We start from the raw sequence: 17,633 nt of genomic DNA on the forward strand, positions 1-17,633 counted from the left end.
AAAACTAAGGCCCTGCAATATGAAATTAATACAGTGTCTGATACAAAATGGGTGAGGATATCTTAGGCAATATCTAAGGGCAATAGTGAGGGATTTTCACTAGTTTTCAAAAGATCAACAGATAGATCAACATTACAACTTCTGTAAAAACCTGTGCTCCATAAATGACTTCCCATTTGCACTGTTTTGATTAATGTTTCTGGACAATACTGTGATTTTAAATATAGATCAATGGCAATCACACTACTTTGAAATGAATCCAAAGTATTACATTCAACCCAGCCAGTCTACTGCAAAAAAAAAGCAAAACTAGCACTTCAGCAGTATAAGCTGAATATAACTTCAGCATTTCTCCTATTTGCCTCCTCTGTTTTGAATATTAACTACACCTGCGCTACGTTTTCAGGTTCTTTGATCCCAATAAATGAATAGAGACTCTTTAGAACAAAAAAAACCCAATTAATATTTAACAACACTTTGCTGCGCTGAGATGGATCTCCACTATCTTCTAACTTCCATTTTGTGAGAAGCACAGCTGCCATGACACCCATTTCATCCAAATAAAAGGGAATGGGGAAAGAACTAATACCTCTTTTAAATTCATCCCTTGAAAACAAACATCGTGTAACCTGGGGAGAACCTCACCAGAAAACACAACAGGACTGTTCCTTCCATTTGGGTGGGAAACAGGTATGATGGAGGATGGGGTGCCCTGCCATGGCTGGGTGCTGTCAGCCTGCCTGCCTTCAGTTTGCAGCAAGATATCCCTAGCACCACATTATGCATCGCTCTCCCAGTTTGGGGGCTGAGTAAGGTATGCCCTGTCTTCCCTTCTCTATGCCCAAAGACACGCTCCCTTCTGTAGGCCAGGCATGGGAGTGTGGCTATCAAGTCTCCCTTGCACCCCAGCGCTTTTCCAACACATCTTCATGCCAGGGCCAGTGCATCCCAAGATTCACGGGACAAGGTCTAATGTGTCCCACTCTCCGCACACACAGAGGCATGAGTCCCACACTGAAAGTAGGGAAAAATATTACAACGTAGTAAGAATCCCCAAATGGGATGACCCTTCCATGGATGGGTTCTACACAGCGTGCTGTGCACCGGTGGGAGGCCTGTTTGAAGCTGTACAACCCAGTGTTCCCAGCATCTGAAGGGATGTAAGATTATCTACACTAGCCTCTCTTTCTTTACAGTGTTACCTTTAATAAATGGTATTTTAAGTGATACTTTACAGTGTTCAAGTGCCTTTTTTACTGGGATCATAACAAACCAGCACATCCTGGTGTAAAATGGACGAAAGGGACAAGAGACCTAGAATGCTATAAAAGAAGAACTGAGTGATCAGAAGGACTAGAATTCACATACATGGATGAAATTTGAACAGAACAACAGCAAAACATGACACTGTTCCCTTAGGAGGCAGAAACAAAATACACCAATGCAGTGTAAGAACTTGTCAGTTTAAAATGACATAAAAAGTAAAAGCTTACATCTGCAGATGTATTAATGTAACAGGTGTTGGATTAAAATTAAGGCACAAACTTCCAGTAAACATACAAAAAGTACACACATAACTTTGTGTACTACATATTCACCTTCAGGAGCAACTACTCCAAGTATGTACCAGCACAGAAATAGGTCAACAACCATCACCTTCAGCAACAGAGTAAAGAAATCTTCTATCATATCCTGCTTAGCAAAATTAAGACAGCACAGGCATACAGGTGGCTTCAATAAACATCTTGGGGTATAGAGGAGTGCTTTTCTCAATAAGAGGGGAAAAAATAAAACCTATATCTCAGTGAAAGGGAAGTTGTCAGCAGAACATCATATACATATAAGGCCTTGGTACACACATTTAAGCCACAGATCAGAGGAAAGCCCTAAGTAGAGGATGGAAAAGCCCCTCGGAGGTGAGCAAAATTCAGAGGGAATCCGAGGAGCTTGTGACGCAGCTTTTCAGAGTAACAGAAGTTAGCAGAGAGGTAGAGCAGCTTCCCTCCTATCCCTCAGTGCCTATCTCCAGCCTCTCACCAGGGCATTAACTAAGAATGCATGGATCTGGCTCCTCAGCATGAATTAAGGAATCTGCTAGGTTTTACAAGGCAGGCACAGGAGCACCCAGAACTGGTTCCCCAGCTCCAAAGAAAGAAAAGTTCATCGGCACGTGAACTGAGGGGAGGAACTGGGAGAGCAAAGAGCAGCAGGTGCTGGTCAGGGGTGGGTGAACAGCCTCTTCAGGCCAACTTTTCAGAATGCAAATCACTTGTACTATTTGACAAACTATTCTGATTGCACAGCTCTCCTAAACTAGAGACCAATGACCCTTAATGACTTAAACTCAGTGATTTAGACTAGTCGATGTTAATCCTTTTTCTCCCCATTCTTATCTTAAACCTTGGGTGTTTTTACAGATAATAAAACAATATACAGGAGCATCATGTCTGTTCTTCACATTTCTCTAGAACACAACAACAAAATAAAGTTTTAAAGCCACTTCTCTTGGCAAGACTGCCCCTAAACTTCTCTTTACAGCTGCAAATTGGTATTATTTCCCCCCCTCCCTTCAAGAAAAATTCTACATTAGGATCCCAAATCCCTCACTAGTCCAAAAAGCTTCAATTCCAGATTACTCATCTGCTAAATGCCTGCCTTCTACTACACTACTACTATTTTAACTGAAATACAAGGTCAGGAAGCTAGAAATCTCTCCAGAAGCATAACTCAGCAATAGCTCATCTCAAATACAAATATCAGGATAACCAGAAAATTTATGTCAGATTTTCTGCTTTCAAGATTTTCTGCCATTGGAGGCAGAAATCTGTCCAATTGCTTCCCAAGAACATCATATTGAGGCCCTGGGGTGCAGTCCCCCCAGGCCACTCTGAGATTTCAAGATAAGCCTCGCATGCTCCCATTGTACTGATATCTTGGGCTGAGGCATCAGGCAATCCGTGGTCATGCCTGGGCCATCTTTGGCCTCAATTGTGCACGAACTGTGGCCAGAATGGGAAAAACTGACCAAAAGTCAATCATCTCAAGACCCTATAAAGAGCGATCCAAAGTGAGACCCTTTGAGATCTCCAGGACTGCAGTAGGCTGTGGGACCCAGCATCACCCCCTGAATTTGGATGCCTATCAGGGTAAATTCTGCAGGAATTGGCAGATCGTCCATTGATGATTTCGCGAGGACTCAAAGGTCTGATTTTACACAGTTCATTGACCATTCGTTGACGGATGCCAGCATATAAAGTGAGCAATTCATGAAACTCATGAAAGGGGAAATTTTGATCATAGGTTCACCTGTGTGAGTGTGTGTGTGTGCAATTTTACTCAGAACTGTTTGTCTGACTGTCTGTGATGTGATTTAACCTCCATCTGTGTATGCAACCCTGCTCTAAGTTTTGGGTGGCCTTGCTGTTCTCAAATCTTTAACAAAGTTGCTCTCTGGATTGTAACAAATTCCATTGAATCTCTCTGTTAAATTGGCTAATGATCAAGTGCTGTTAACAATAACACACCCTAATCTTGTGCAGAATTTTAATAAATCCTACATTTTTGCTAAACCAAAAGCATGTTCACAACAGTGATAGAAACGATTGATTGTACACACACATTTCTTTAGATATAAACCACTGACCAAGTCTGGGACTAGGAGTGGATCCAGCTGCACCTAGACTCCTCTCTGAGAAGGAGTTTAGAAAGCAAGGGGATCTACTCTGAACCTCGTTGATATAATCTGGAGCTGGTAACCATAGTTACTGCACAAATACAAGGCTTTGAACCTACCTTGCTTTGATCCTTGGTCAAGATGACTTTGATTAACGATAAGGGATTCATGAAAGGAGTTAGGGTACGTAAGTCCTGGAGACTGATGAGAACACTCGGGACTGACTGTGTTAAGCCTCTGAGCATGAATGAGTTATCTGATAGCCTGGCAAAGTGACTATTCAATTAACCAGCTTGGCAATGAAACTAATTTCTAAGGTGTCCTGAAGTGAACTGCCTTCATTATAATACTAAAAATCACACCCACAGGTCAAAAAGACCCTTGCCCAGGTGAAGACCCTCCCCCTGAGCATGCGTAGTTATATGAATGAATCATATGTAAATTACTAACTAATCGGTATTTAGCAGGCGTGTCTGGAAAAATACTAAGCCCTGATTTTTGTGTATAAAAGGAACAATGAAACTTGCTGTTGGTGTGCTTGATTTGCGGAAAAGTCCACTGAGCACCCAGGCCTGAATAAATACAATATCTCTCCCGAGCATGTGGGATTGGTTTATTGCACACTGGGCATGAATTCGCTTTTTTGGACAACATCATGACTCAACGGGAGGCTTTTCTTCCTCCATGTACCTCTTCCCTTAGACATAAACCATTGACCAAGTCTGAGACTAAGTCTGGATCCAGCCACACCTAGACTCCTCTCTGAGAAGGAGTTTAGAACACAAGGAGGTCCTTTCTGAACTTTGTGACTCAACAGGAGGGCATCCCCAACAGTCTGTCTGGCCCTGTCCTCTATACAGTAAATAATCAATCCTGTTACATCATTGCTGCATTTATTATCAAACTTTTTAAACTGTTTTAAACATATTGCTACCTCTCCTCCATTCGCGACAGGCCCTCAAGCCCATGGCTTAAGTGTTGTCTGATGCTCAGTGCTGCATGACCTCAAGTCAATACAAGCAGCAAATGCCTTCCTGCCTGTAACACATGGTCATGTCACACTTCAACTCATTTTCTTTTCTGACAAAGCAAAAACACTCAACCTGAAAACTCAGAGGCTCAACATCCCACACATTCAAATAAATATTCCTAACAAACAGGAAAAGAAAAATCCCTCTTGGCCTTTCTGGAGGCAAAGTTATGTACAAGCAGCACCATTAAGGAGATGAACACTTACACCTGACATTTCTGTAGACCTAGTGACTCAACAGTTCAACTGTCAATTGATTCAAAACAACAGTATAAAGTATGCATTTGCCTGAATTGTTTGATTATATCTTAAACTTCATGAAATTAAGAACAGCGATCCTTTTCCCCCACCCCATCTTACAGAGGGGTACAGTAAGACTTACAGAGCCAAGTAGTCTATGATTAAAAAAAATCAGAAATTTATATCGAAACTAAAAAAGTAACACCTGCAGAATTTTCGGTCCCCCACTCCCAATACTGTTGATGTCTCAATCACATAAAATTAAATTATTTCTAACCTTTGCCGATGAAGTGTCAGAGGACACGTAGCTCAATTGTTTGAAAGAATGGTGGTAGATACAGATGTTAATATCAAGAGAGAATTTGAGGTTGTTATTTGCCTGATGCATTTAGGTGTGATGCTTAGTCCCTGTGCTTGGCCTTCTAACTCAGACAGCAATGTCCTTCCACATATTCCATTAGTAAGTCTAAAGCATACCTCCCTGCTAAACATCATTCTCTCACTTCCATTCTGGCAATAACTGTTTATACATTAAAGTAAACCAATGTGGCTCAGAAACCCAAATAAAAGCTCTTTTTTTTTGTCTCATTTAATAACAAGGCAGAAATGGGACTACAGCTCGAAAAGTATATGGTCCACATCAACGTAAATGTATTCACAGTGAACTGTTTATATACTGCCTGTCAATAGCAAGTTGTCAAATTTTCAATCCATAATACAGATGCTGAATTTGTAGAGAGATGTTTCCAAGAAACATTCTCCAAAATTAACAGATATTTTGAGGAAGGCACCAAGTAATCAACTGGGATCACTCACATGAAGTACACAATTGCTTAGGATACACACTAACAGGTATACTTAGATCCAACAAATGTGATCCCGAAATGAAATTCAACAAGACCTACCACTCACCACCTTCACTATCCATTACCACAGTGGATGTGCAGCACAGTCTTACACAAAAGAAGGAGCTCCCTTAAAAATGGAGGAGAAAAATCCCTTCTTCTCCCTGGTTTTGATTTTTGGATCTACCAAGTAACCAGAGGAAGTCAGTGACTTCATATACTCTTCAGTAGCCTTTAGTAGGGCTTTCAATATGTATGTTATTTATACAAAATAATGTGTTTACAAAATAACACTTACCTAAAACGTAGATCTGTACCTGCACAGTTTGGGAGCTGGTATCCTATTGACTCATCAAGGAAGAAGTTGATTGCTGTGAACAAAATTTTAAGTAGAATTAGGCCAACCACATTACAGAATTTAGTCTTATCCTAAGTCCTCCATCCAGTGTACTCTGTAGACAGTAGATAATAATTAAGCACAAATTATCTACTGTCGGAGTAAAATAAAGTAAGTTTGTTGAAAAGCGTGTATACACCTTTGTGCGTACAGCAGGAGTAAACATGATGAGACAGGAGAACAGAGTTGGCATCAGAGCTCACTGAAGGAAGAGCCAGAACTAGCCAGCTGCTCCCACTTACCTGCAGCCTCAAAGAACCTTCACAGGGAGTTTCACAGACAGCTACAAGAAAGCAATAGTATACAGTCACTTGTAAGTATTAATACCCACTTTCAGAACACCACAATTAAAAATTAGAATCATTTCAGTATATATTGTATGACAAACCATCACCGTATTCTGTTTCAATAAAATCATTTGCTAGTCTTCAGAATAAGAAGGATGAAAGGATTGAAAACTGCAAGCGTATGTGGCAGAAGTGTCTGCTCCTTTAAGGGTATCTGGTCAAGGACCTTTTCAATGCAAAAAGGGGATAACAAGAAGAGAAAACCATAAACAAGAACATAAAGAGACACAAAATGGATGGACAAATGGTAAGAGCGGCAGTGTATGTGGGAGTGTGAGAATGTTTATTCCAGTAAGGTTATCTGATTGAGCACATCCTATATTGAGCTGATATGGAAAAGGAAGGAGACAAACACACAGGTATAAAACCTGACCAATTAGCATTAACAAAGACAATAACCAGAAGAAAAAAAAAATGGTCATTCACACTAATTGTTGGGCTATCAAGAAACTGCAGGCTGTATTTATTTTGGATGCAATAGAGTTAATTTTCTTCATAGTAGCTCATATGGTGCCATGTTCTGGATTTGTGACCAAAACAGTGTTGATAACTCAGGGATGTTTTTGTTACTGCTGAGCAGGGCTTACCCAGAGTCAAGGCCTTTTCTGCCTCTCACCCCACCCCACCAGCGAGGAGGCTAGGGGGGGCACAAGGAGTTGGGAAGGGACACAGCTGGGATAGCTGACCCCAATGACCCAAAGGATACCCCATACCATATGTCATGCTCAGGTGGTGGAAAAGAAGAAGGAAGGGGAGGGCATTTGGAGTTATGGAATTTGTCTTCCCAAGTAACTGTTATGTGTGATGAAGCCCTGCTTTCCTGGAGATGGCTGAACACCTGCCTGCCCACGGGGAGTGAGGAATGAATTCCATATTTTGCTTTGCTTGTGCATGGAGCTTCTGCCTTACCTATTAAACTGTCTTTATCTCAACCCATGAGTTTTCTCACTTTTACCCTTCCAATTCTCTCCCTTATCCCACTGTGGAGGAGTGAGCAAGCACCTGTGTGGGCCCGAACTACCTACCAGAGTCAACCTACAACACAGACAAAATGGGATTTTGCAACCACTGAAGATGCAAACCACAGAGACCAGCACATTGGAGAGGGTGGTGGAAATATGTCAGCTGATGAGACAACGTGCAGAGCAAGGGGGAGCAGGGAGGAACAAAGCGCAAGTACGCAGAAAGGCATATAAAAGGGGTCAGTCAATACACCCAAGACCACAGCCTGTCCTATCTTCTTAAGTCTTTTCTTCACTATCTCTGCATAATGTCCCTCTCTATCCTGTGTGTCTGTGTGCTCCAAGGACTAGGTGCCAGCTACAGCGGGGGAGAACAGCCTGAGTGTGGTTGGTGCCAGCTACTGGGGTCAGACCGGGGGTGTAGGTGCCCCAGAGCTGTGGCATCAGCTACTGGAGTGAGCACGGGGGTCCCAGCCACCAGTCACTGGGGTGGGAATGGTGTGTGTCCCAAAAAACTACTGGGGACTACTGGCATGAGTGATGCAAGTGGAGGGCTTGGCGCCAACAGCTGGAACAGAACCGCAAGTCACAGCCCATGCTGGCTGATGGCGGGGCAGGCGTTTGTGTGTGCCCCAAACCAGTTGTGCTTTGAGGGCCTGGGTCAGGGCTGGGGTATTAGGTGGGCAAAGAGTATTCAGAGGGACCCGTGAATAAGGGATGCCTGTGGGACAAGAGTGTGAGTGCTGCATGTTTGCTAGTGAGCACCAACCTGGATGAGTCAGGGAACCGGGGACCCATGGGGCTGGTAAGAGAACCAGGATCTGGGCAGGGCTACTAGGCAGACGGTGCCAGTACTCAAGAGATCTACAACTTTGGAGATGTCCCTGCTCACCGCAGGGGGGTTGGACTAGATGACCTCTAAAGGTCCCTTCCAGCCCAAATGATTCTATGATTCTATGATAACTGTGTATGCACTTGTGAACCTGGAGAGCGTGGTGTGTGCGCCTGCACTAATGACCCTCTTGTCTCCTGCAGATGAGGAGGAGGAAGGCAATGTGGCTACTTGTGCTTGTTTTATGTGGGTCCTGTGTGTAGATGCAGTTGAAGGCATGGCTTGTCTGTGGCAGTCTGTGACCAGTCCTCTGTGTGTGCGTGTCTGTGTCTCTGCGACACAAGCTCAGCTTCACTGCTGGTTGAACGCGCGAGTGGGAAAGCAGCAGTGACATCCCTCAGCCCAGGGCATACACATCCCTGGTACCCAGGTACCTCGGGCTACCTCCAGTAGCTGTGCAGGAGGAATCCTGGGCCACAGAGCTGCTGGAGGCAGTGGCCACTCCTAACATCCCGTAACAGAAATGTGCATTAGGAGAACAAAGTGTTGGAGAGAAGCTGGATGGTCCTACAGTTATTTTTCAGTCCTTCCCGTGGCTCATAACTCTGTTTTGTCCTGGTAGCTTAAGCCCCTGCTCCAGGAGTGAAGAGGAGCCAGGAGCAGAGGGTGTCCACAATGCAGGCTAGGCAGGACCCCTACAGCTGGCGCACAGGCCCACAGAACCTAAACTAGGCAAGCAGAACCAGGTGGAGAGAGCAACAGCTCCCATCTGCAGCCAACCCAGGAAATCCAAACATCAATTCAGGCCCACCTACAACATCGCTTAGGGGAGTACAGGATGCCACAGCCTGAGCTGAAATAGGCCCATGGACAGGGGGTGGGTAGGGGTCCCTGGTAAGGCTGCTTAGGGCCATTAAGGCCCAATACTGCCCTCAGGGCTCTGACAATTGGGTTCACAGATGACAGCAGGTTTAAACCTGAATAAGTATTATTTTCCCTTGGATCAGCATGTATGTGTCAACTGGATGGCAGGGCTGAGCTGTATCCTTGTGCTGTATTTAGGTGGGAAGGTTAAGACAGCACTGGGGCTGGAGACACTTCACCTCTGTTGGTCCACCTAGCCTCCTCCCCTCCAGAATATGAAATGGACATCTCACTGCATACTGACATTACTCCCACTTTTATTTATTCTTTATAAAAAAAAAGGAAAAAAAAAACAAATACATTTTCTTGCAATAACTTCTGTTCTCTTTTTAAAAAGAGCAATCACAAAGCCCGCATAGCTGAGAGGCCTTTATTACCAGTTCTTATGCTATACCAGAAAAAGCCATTTCCATCAGGTTAGACAGAACGCATTTTTCAAAGGAAAAAATCCAAAGATTTCAAAGCCCACTTTCACGGTGCATACTCTGCATCATACTCTGACAGTTTTTCCCCTCTCCTCAGGAGAAAACACAAGATTATTTACCACATACCTCTTACCATGCAACTGCTGTAACTTGGTGTACAGCTATTTTCATCTTGCACAGATTTTTGGGTAATTGCACTTGCCTATGAAAATTAACAGGATTTGGAAGATGCTTTCTGGTTAGTCTGATAGAAACAGTGGAAGAAGGCAAAGCAGCACAACGTTTCCAGATCACTACCTCTCCTTCAGCCTTCTCTTGACTATTTGCACCTGCAAGAACAGAAAGATTAATTGCTCCCTTAACCTCAATGCCTCTTCAAAAAAAGACAAAAATCAAAAACTACACAACACTTCTGACCGTGCCAAGAGTTACTGTCTAGCAGAAACTCCCAGTCCCATTTGGCAGCAAAGTCTCACTCACTATTTCTAAAAAAAGAAGTTTCACAAAATACTCAAAACCCTGTGGAACACCAAAGGCTACACGGAACACAGCCAGATAACAAATACAATCATACATGGAATGAGAAGGAAAAGACCTCAGAAGATAACCAGAGGCAGAACTCCTGTCAGTGAGACTTAGTCATGCTCTTGGCTGCTTGACATCAGGGCCTAGATACAATCTCACCATGTCTGACGCCATGACGATGCAGGTTGTACAATGCTTTCTATCTGGAGAAGGGAAAAAATGTGATCCACAGACACCTTGCCTTTTATTTCACACCAGTTGCTGTGTTAACACATGTCCTCATACAATATTCACTCTCTACACAGATAGAGACCTTCACTGCCCAAATTAACAAGGTAACTCAGACTGTTTATCTCATCCTCTCAGGCCAAGAGCTAAACACATCAGTTCAAGCACTAACAGAACTACTGAGCTATGTTGGAGCAAGTCAGACCAAAAGATACAACCAGGTACAAAGGGACGCTGCTGAGCTGTTGGTGCTCCTCAGCATTTGTCCCATCCTCTGACATCCTGGCAGCCTCAGGAACCTCCTCTGCCTCAGACACATTTCTGCTGCACAACCTGTAGCAGCATCAAGACCATATACATCACTGCTGGAACAGAATTCAATCCAGTACCACTTCAAGAGGGCTGTGCTTACCTGCTCAGGCAAATACCAATCTGTCAACCCTCCTGAGGGCTCTCCTGCTCCATGGAGATAAGACAGCTTGCTCAGAGATCCCTTAACTTGGAGCCGCATTGTCCAATACACCCAGCAGCAGCTCCAGAGGTCAATTCTACCTTTATGTTTGTTGACAAGGAAAAAAAACACCACACCACATTGCCTTCCCCACAGCTCAAAGCATCCCAAAAGCATGTACAAATTTCAGTTTTGCTCCCCGTAACGCTCAGGTATGCCAGCTCCCCAGTGTTCTCTTTCATAGCATGTAATTATTCACAAAAAAGGCCTTCTGGATGAGGAGATGTTTTGAATAATTTCATAAATGTGGAAATAACGTCCATCTGATGACTGCATCTAACAGCGTATCACATGAGAGTACTCCAGCAACTCATGAGAGTTTTCAGACTTCATGGAAAAGGCCCCAGGTTGGAAAATGACTGAGATTCCAAAACATTCAGGCAAGTGCTGGAATAAAATACTGAAGCGAAACATCCTCATGGAGCAAGATGAAGTGGACAATTCTTTTACTTACAATATCTGTAAAGAGAAAAAAAACACAAATCCAGTTTAAAGCAGGAAAAATACTTTAAAATTATATCTTCTACAGAATGCCACCATAAGAATACAACGCTTCTGACAGAAGGATGACTAGACATATCATTCTGTAATATTTAAGTCCTTTAGGGTCTATGAAGCATTACTAAAGAGTCTATGAAAGCTGATACCAAAAAGGAAATATGTAATGTATAGGCCTATAATGCTACATCCATGATTTAAATCTTCCGTGGGAAATTCTTAGCATCTGCACTAAACCATAACACACAGATGTTCTCAGGAAAAGCATACAGAATTTTCAGAATAGGATATAAAACCCTGCAGAAGCCTCTGCTAGAAAAAACGTCGTTTCTATGGTTAGAAACACTAGCTGCATAAAAAGCATTTTGGTATTAGAATCAATTTGGTGCTGAATGTAAGAAAGCTTGAGGGAAAAAAAAGGAAAAAAAAAAACAACACAACATGTCAGTAATTCCCAGTTTCTCTGCTAGAAACCAGCGACTTTGTTTTAAGACTTTAAAAAAATAATACCTCAAAAGAATAATAAAAAATAATAACTTTAGAACAAAGACAACAAGAAGACACCCATGATTAGTCAGTCTAAGTATTCAACTTGATACTTATAAAAGGGTCTAGCTTAATGTAGTTGTTTTTCTTCCTCAAACGCCTAAGGCCTGAAGCTTACTGCCCAAAAATAGAAACAGTAAAAGTCCTCAGGTACAGTAAAAATAGTTAAGTTTCAAACATACAAAAGAGAAGACATGCTGTTCTGCTGAGACTACAAATATGGAAAACATCCCTCCTTAACTGCAGTTTGCAAGCAGAGCTGTCGAACTTACTGCACAGTGCTTTTGTGGGATTGACCTGCTGTCCAGCAAGCAGCTGCTGCAGCTTCTTGATGTCTATGCGTGCCTCAGCCATGCTTTCCAGATCTCTGTCTTGAGCAGAACTTTGAGATGCATCCCCTGATGCTGAAAGCATAAGAGCACAACACTTGGTCAAAACGTCAGAAGGAGTTTCAACACCTATAAGGACACACCTGATAATCACTGAACAGCTGGTACTCAAATGAGTTGTTTTTCAAAAACAGCAGTGCAAGGAAGAGAAAGCTCAGTTTTCCTACAAAGTTGTCAAGGAACTGGAAGAGATTCCCGCCACAAACATGAAACAGCCATTAGCTGCTTTTGGTCTTATGGTTTCATTTGAAGACTTCAAAGTACCTGATGTTATTTTGTAAGGACTAACAGAAAGTTAAGTACTGTTATCAGCATCACACTTAAGGAAGGAGATCAGACAGACACAAGAGGCAACAAAGAAGGAAACTTACTCCAGGGAGGATTTCCCAAGTCTTTAAAATGTGTTGTTACAGAAACTAAGTCAGTTTCTATTTTCAAGTTCATTTCTCCACTCAAGTTTGCTTCAATCACCTGCAATACAATCAACCTCAATTTTAGGCAAGCCACTTTCGCACTGCAGAATTACAGAAGTATGAAGTGCAGCTTTGTTCAAATACAAGCTTCCAAGAGCACTTCAGTGCCTTCACAGCTCAACTGTACTTTCTGAACATGGTTTGAACATTTGAATGTTCAGCTACAAAATGCATTTCTCATCATTCCCTGTGAATTATCCTAGACCAACCTCCCTGAAATTATGAACAGAAGGAAATTCAATTGCTCTCCAGTACTTTTAGAACAAGTACTGGCTTTGGGAAGTTCATGTGCTGAGGAAAAGGCTTTAGAAATCAGACTGAAGCTGGAGAAATGCAAGGTTTCCTGCATTTCCATCCAGCTTTTCAACAAACAGAACGGCACCTACACAGTCCATATGACACACGCAGAAAATAGGATGCACCAAGAGCTGATCTGCAGTTGCAGTGCTGCTTTGCAAGACTTAAAAACAGACAACAATTGCACCATAGCTGGAACTCCAAGCAGGACTTTCAACTGCCAGAAATCCTAGAAAAATACTGAAAGCTTTCGAATTCCATCCTGATAAAGTGTCCAACCAGAAAGAGACTATATACGATCTTACACAAATCCCAAGCAGATCAGAGGATTCCTTAAGCATATCTAAGCACTTCATTTCTGTGATTAGAAGAATTCTCAATAATTTTAGCTCATACCATGACCAGAATTTCCTATATAATGGGAAATGCCCACAGACAAATGCTCCCAAACAATGGCCAAGAGCTTCTAAGCCCTTTTGCAGCACTGTTCTTGACCAGTTTTACTACCAGTATGCATCTAGCACAAATATTTAATTGTTACACTTGATGTTTTTGTTCTTTAATAACAGGAAAGCACGTAAAGGATGCATGTAGTCTGCCTCCTCCTTTAGAGCTATCAAAGCTATTTCACAGAGATTTATTTATTTTCCTGCTTTGGAGCAGGAGGTAAGGAACTTAGGAAGGTGAGTGTGCCCAATGTTGATATGCTGTCTCTTCTGAATGCCAAAGTTCAATCCCATCATACAGCTATCCTGTGAGAAGATATCCTCAACTCTGGAAACAAAGCAGTTACGCACTGTGCTTAGTTGTGTGTAAGCGCTTCCACTGAGGACATGGGGGAAGGAAGAAGACAGAAAAAATAAAACAACCAAAAGATTAACAAAGGAGAAGAGTCTGAAGTGCTTACTCTTGTATTTGCAGGATGACTGCCATTTGCAAAACTGCCAGAAACCCAGGGTAATCCCTCAACTATTCTAAACCTTGAAAGACTGAGATTGTCCCAATTTCAGGATTCTCAGTTTACAGAAATTTTCCCATTTATCAAAATTGGTATGAACAGCCCAAAATCAAACTATTCCAAAGCTCTACGCTTACTTACTAACTTTTATGTCAATCGATTCTGGTGACTGTGAGCAACAACAACTTAAAAAAACAAAACAAACAAACAAAAAAACCCAAATCCCTTTTCTGGCCAACTGCAGAGGACTTCTGCCAATGGAAGGCCCACGAGCACTCCAGAAACCCAGGGTGGACTAGAAACCCACCAGAGTCTAAAGCACAGGCTGACATCCAGGAGCTATTAGTAGGATTTCCTTTAAATCCTACCTCAACTTTACACAGACACCTAAAACGACTCACTTAACAGGCATTTCTTTAATGAAATCACCTGGAAAGTCTCCAGCTAGCTTCCTGAAGGACTACAATTTCTTACCAGCTATATAAAGTGGCTTGTAGCAACACAATGCCATGCTCTTTCAAGGATTCAGTACAAACAGCACCACTTTCTGGGAAGCCCAGGATAAGCTCTTAGCATAAATCCTGAAATAAATCCCATTATTCTCTTCAGGCCTCACACAGTCTTCAGACGCCTTTAGTTCAATGTCTGACCCATCCCAAAATAAGATATAACACAAGGGCACCGGGGAAATGTGCTATGCCCAAGACAAAATAAGGTCTGTAGGACACATGTCTGAAGTGCTTTAACTTACAATGGAATTGCTGAGATTCTTCATTCTCTCCACAACACTCTTCATTGTTTTCAGCACTGGTAGGTAAATACTGACCTAGAAAGACACAAGAACTGCATTTGCACAAATATTTCATGTGTGACTGGCATGTGATGCATTTATCTCTCCTTCAATTCTATCTTATTTTGGACTCAGTTTTCTATTGAGTGCAGGGAGCATATATTTAACTGTAATCAAAAAATGACTCAGGAATAGAGGAACCCTTTCCCATTATACCAACAGGCCATCACTCTAGCAATTGCGTCAGGCATACTATCCCAAATCTGTGGTCAAAATAAAGCAGAGACACGTTTTTGCAGATCAGATTCTCACATGAACCCACATCTGTGTTACTGAGCAGTTAATAGTTACTATAGCCAAAAAGGAAAGAACACGATCCTCATGGTACTATAATAATTTCTGGAATTGCACCAGTGTAAGTCTGAAACAATAGAACAAAATGCATCAAGTTTCTACTGAGTCATGCATCTTCAGAATTTAAATACCCTTAGCTATAGAAGTAACAGACATCCATAACCTCAAATGGGAGAACATTCGCACAAAGACCTTTCCTTGCAACTCTGCTAAAAGTCAAAAAGGCTATAGAGACGACACATAAAAATCAGGAGGATCTAGCTCTGCCAGGTAGGCCATGAATTTCAGAAAGAACAGACTATTTGGGCCACTTGGTACCTAAACAGCTGAAATGGTCTAAACCTGCATGGTTCGGACCTGCTCCTGCCTAAAGAGCAAGTCCTTTGCTCCTCCCTTCCTCCACCCCGAATATCACAGCAACAACCAGTAACCACCTGCTCTGTTTTTATAGGTTCTGGACTTTCTTGTCAAGATGGAAGCCATGTCCCATCCCTCTCCAAACCTCTAGCCTCCAGCCTTCCCTCTTTCCTTTCACCTCCTCTCTAAAACCCACCAGTAGCATACTTTGCAGCAATAGGATTCCACTTGTAACCTCCCCTTTCCGTAGGGAATATAAAAACAGAGGCTTACATCAAAGTCTGGCACACTGGGCTCTCTGAAGTCACTCCATAATCTTCTGGGAATAACCCCCACAGGAATGTCATGTGTCACAATCCTACTGCTGCTTGATAAGGATGGCTTGAGAGACAGAGAGGATGCTCTTGCAGTTAAAAACAGGACTTGAATTCTGAATTCAAACTTTTCAGATCCACTCTGGGAAATACTATAACTGAGTGCCCCAGACACTCAGTTCCAGTTTTCCATAGGCTCCTAACAGACCACTATTAAGCAGACTTCCCTTTTGAATAAGGAAGAGGTTGTGAGGTACCAGTCATTAGTATTTATGAGCTATCCTTAGAGCTGAAGAGGTGAATCAGTGAAGAGGCAGGACAATCAAAAGCAAAACAAAGAACCAAATACTACACTGAAACCTCCTTCACCTAATGGCTTCAATGAGAAGGCAATAATCCACAGAAGATTTAGAGAATGAAGGAATGGAGGAAAGTAGACATTAGAAAAAGATGTTTCAATCACATAGCTTTCATTCTTCCTCTGCTTCTTCCTTGCGTTCTGGAAAACACAAAGCTGTTTCTGTGTCCTACCAACCATGACAGCAGAAAAGGCTAGTGAAACGAGAAAAAGCATGGCTTTTCTTTATTTAGTTTTCTAGAATCACACCAAAGACTACCAAAGCTTCATTTGATCTTACAAATGTCCTTAATTTTTAAGAGTTTTTTCTTAATAATGAAGATAAAAGCATTGTTGCACTTACTAGCTCCACAGCAACTCTGAGACTGGGACAGTGTTTGTTAGTCAACTTGATCTTCACTGCTTTAGCACTCTGGGCAGTTTTTAACGCTCTCGACAGGTTCTCAGGCACCAACTCTAAATAGATTTCATTGTGCTCTGCAGCTACTCCTTCCATTTGAAATTCATCGAAGAAATTCCCCTACAGTTTTTGAAAGTGAGAAATAAAATAAAGCAATGAAAAAAAAAAAAGACAGAGGGGCAAGTTTTACCTATCAGACCTTAAGCTTAGAACTGCATATATACAACGGGAAGCTTTCTTCTGCCTGGCATCACCTGCAGGAATCAAGACAGGTTGCATAAGTGTGAAGGCTCATTGCTTCAGGATAAACCTCTTAATTTCAGATCCTCCCCTAACGCTTATCTGTCCTCAAAAAAAAAAGGGTATGACAGGTGAGTTACACTTTCCTGTTTCCAGCTTTGGGCAGGCCCTTTGGGAACACACTGAAGCTTTACACTGAAGTAACAACCAAGGTAAAGGGGATGTCTAGGCAGAAACACCAGGCCTGTGCAACTAAAAGGCAGTCCTGCAAAACAGAGTGGTTTCAGTGACCAGACAGGCCTTGAGAGACCTGGCACATCTCAGGTGAGGGCTACGTGTACAAGAAATGCCTTGTACACCAGACCCAACTGCATGTTCTGGTTTTCAACGCCATGTGGTTATTGAACATCCCCGGGCTTACCTGGCACAGCTCACACCACATACTGACGCCTCCATTTGCTACTTTATCGGAGAGGATGAAATACAGCTTGCTGACAGTAAGGCGCAGCGTGCAGGTCTTGGCTAATTTGGCGATTGTGTTAATTACACCTGGAAGAGGGAAGGGAAGGTGAGAGCCGTACCCGCTTCACACACCTCGGCTCAGGGGAACAGGGGAGAAACGGTCAGTCTCCAAAAACGCAGCTCCTGCTGCTGCAGAAGCGCCGGAACACATCGGGGTGAAGGAAAGCGCCTCACCCCGCCCTCCCCTGGGGACGGCCT

The 17,633-nt window shown here is 42.6% G+C and overlaps 1 protein-coding gene across 1 annotated transcript; it reads right to left on the reverse strand.

Moving 5' to 3' along the window:
* Positions 1-11,117: 11,117 nt before the first annotated feature.
* Positions 11,118-17,462, reverse strand: HUS1 (HUS1 checkpoint homolog (S. pombe); the record flags this gene model as incomplete). The annotated part of the gene is made up of 7 exons (XM_009699889.1): positions 11,118-11,398; positions 12,256-12,387; positions 12,744-12,843; positions 14,852-14,926; positions 15,875-15,982; positions 16,617-16,793; positions 17,335-17,462. Coding segments are annotated over 7 exons (803 nt in total), but the record flags the coding sequence as incomplete, so codon positions are not given.
* Between the last annotated feature and the right edge of the window lie 171 nt (positions 17,463-17,633).

Source organism: Cariama cristata, unplaced genomic scaffold (assembly GCF_000690535.1).
Source record: "Cariama cristata isolate BGI_N322 unplaced genomic scaffold, ASM69053v1 scaffold6085, whole genome shotgun sequence".
Lineage (NCBI taxonomy): Eukaryota > Metazoa > Chordata > Aves > Cariamiformes > Cariamidae > Cariama > Cariama cristata.